The sequence below is a fragment of the Chanos chanos genome, chromosome 12 (assembly GCF_902362185.1).
Source record: "Chanos chanos chromosome 12, fChaCha1.1, whole genome shotgun sequence".
NCBI classification, from domain to species: domain Eukaryota; kingdom Metazoa; phylum Chordata; class Actinopteri; order Gonorynchiformes; family Chanidae; genus Chanos; species Chanos chanos.
In genome coordinates this window covers 19,680,673-19,681,950 of record NC_044506.1, presented here as the reverse complement: position 1 = coordinate 19,681,950, position 1,278 = coordinate 19,680,673, and the positions used below count along the sequence as shown (strand labels likewise).

The window sequence follows — 1,278 nt, the reverse complement described above, 5'->3', positions numbered from 1 at the left end:
GTGTACAATGGTTTAGCTTGTGTTACTTTTGTATATCATTAGTTTAGAGAGAAGAACAAGAACCAACTCATGAAACTCATGGGAAACCAGCTCTCTCAGAAGCCCACGCACCAGAGGTGCAAATGGAACCACACCATTTCTTTTTCACCATTTTGTCCGTTTTCACACACACACACACACACACACATCACTCAGTCTCACACCTCACACAGGTACACAATCACACATATTAACCTAGGGTCAAAAAAGAAAGCAGGAGCTGGAGAATGTTGTCATAGTAACGCAGTTTTAAGACAGCTGGAGCCCTTACCCAATTCTGTGGCCGTCCAGCCATCCACGGGCACAGACAGAGAAGGAACACTCTACCGCAGCATGCCGCAGCTCCACCCCCGACGCCACACGGGAACCGTGAGCAGCACACAACTCCTTCGCCTCCTCAAACTCCTCCTCTGACCCCGTCTCTGAACCACTCTGGAGCTCCAGGAGGAACACCCGTCCTACAGGAGAGAGGAGAGAGAGAGAGAGAGAGAGAGAGAGAGAGAGAGTACTGAGTCATCAGCTCTGAGAATGCGCGAGAGACACCTGCTCCGCAACAAAGGCCAGTGAATTGGATTGTTATGAACATTGAGCCTCAAATTCGCTTCTAAAAACTTTATCAGTCTCTTAGCACTACAAATCCAAAATTCCATGTTATCTTTTGTCCCCTCAAAGTATCTGTCAAGAGTATTAGGGTTAGACATTGTCTCGTGTCACTGATATGACCAATCATTTAGCATCAAAGTACATGGCATTAGATGAAAGTCTTTACTCTATTCAGCAGAGCTGTGCTTATACAGACAAATCTGCATCCTCTGCTTTATGTAAAACTAGTTAGCAGACCACAGTTTTTGCTGTACGATCAAAGGTGAGGTTTGTTTTTTCCAAACAGTTAAGTAACGGGATTTAACGACAACATTAATATGCCAATGACTGCACTTTAGCCCAGATTTCAATTAGGGTATTCCAGACAGTTACCTCACTGCCAAATGAATGCGGTTTCTGGCATAGCTAAGTAGATGTGTGAATTGGATGTTTTTTAAGATAAAAGTCCCCCGTTCTTAATAGAACGGAAAATAGTTGAGGAGAAGATGAAATCCAGAATGTTATGTTTAGTGGTGGAAAACTGTGTGACTCAGGCACACTGGCGCTTTTGCTATCAGCCTTTTGTTGGATGAACATAAACTCAGGGTTAGGGGAAGGGCGATGCCAAGTCTAGGTTATGAAGGAGATACTAACAAA

The 1,278-nt window shown here is 44.2% G+C and overlaps 1 protein-coding gene across 1 annotated transcript in view; it reads right to left on the bottom strand.

The window, feature by feature from the left end:
* Positions 1-501, bottom strand: part of susd5 (sushi domain containing 5) — a gene marked incomplete at its 5' end in the record, with an annotated part of 6,277 nt that extends 5,776 nt beyond the window's left edge. Inside the window, one exon of the mRNA XM_030788564.1 lies at positions 311-501. Coding sequence (XP_030644424.1) covers positions 311-501 — 191 coding nt within the window. The remainder of the gene's footprint in view (positions 1-310) is intronic.
* Between the last annotated feature and the right edge of the window lie 777 nt (positions 502-1,278).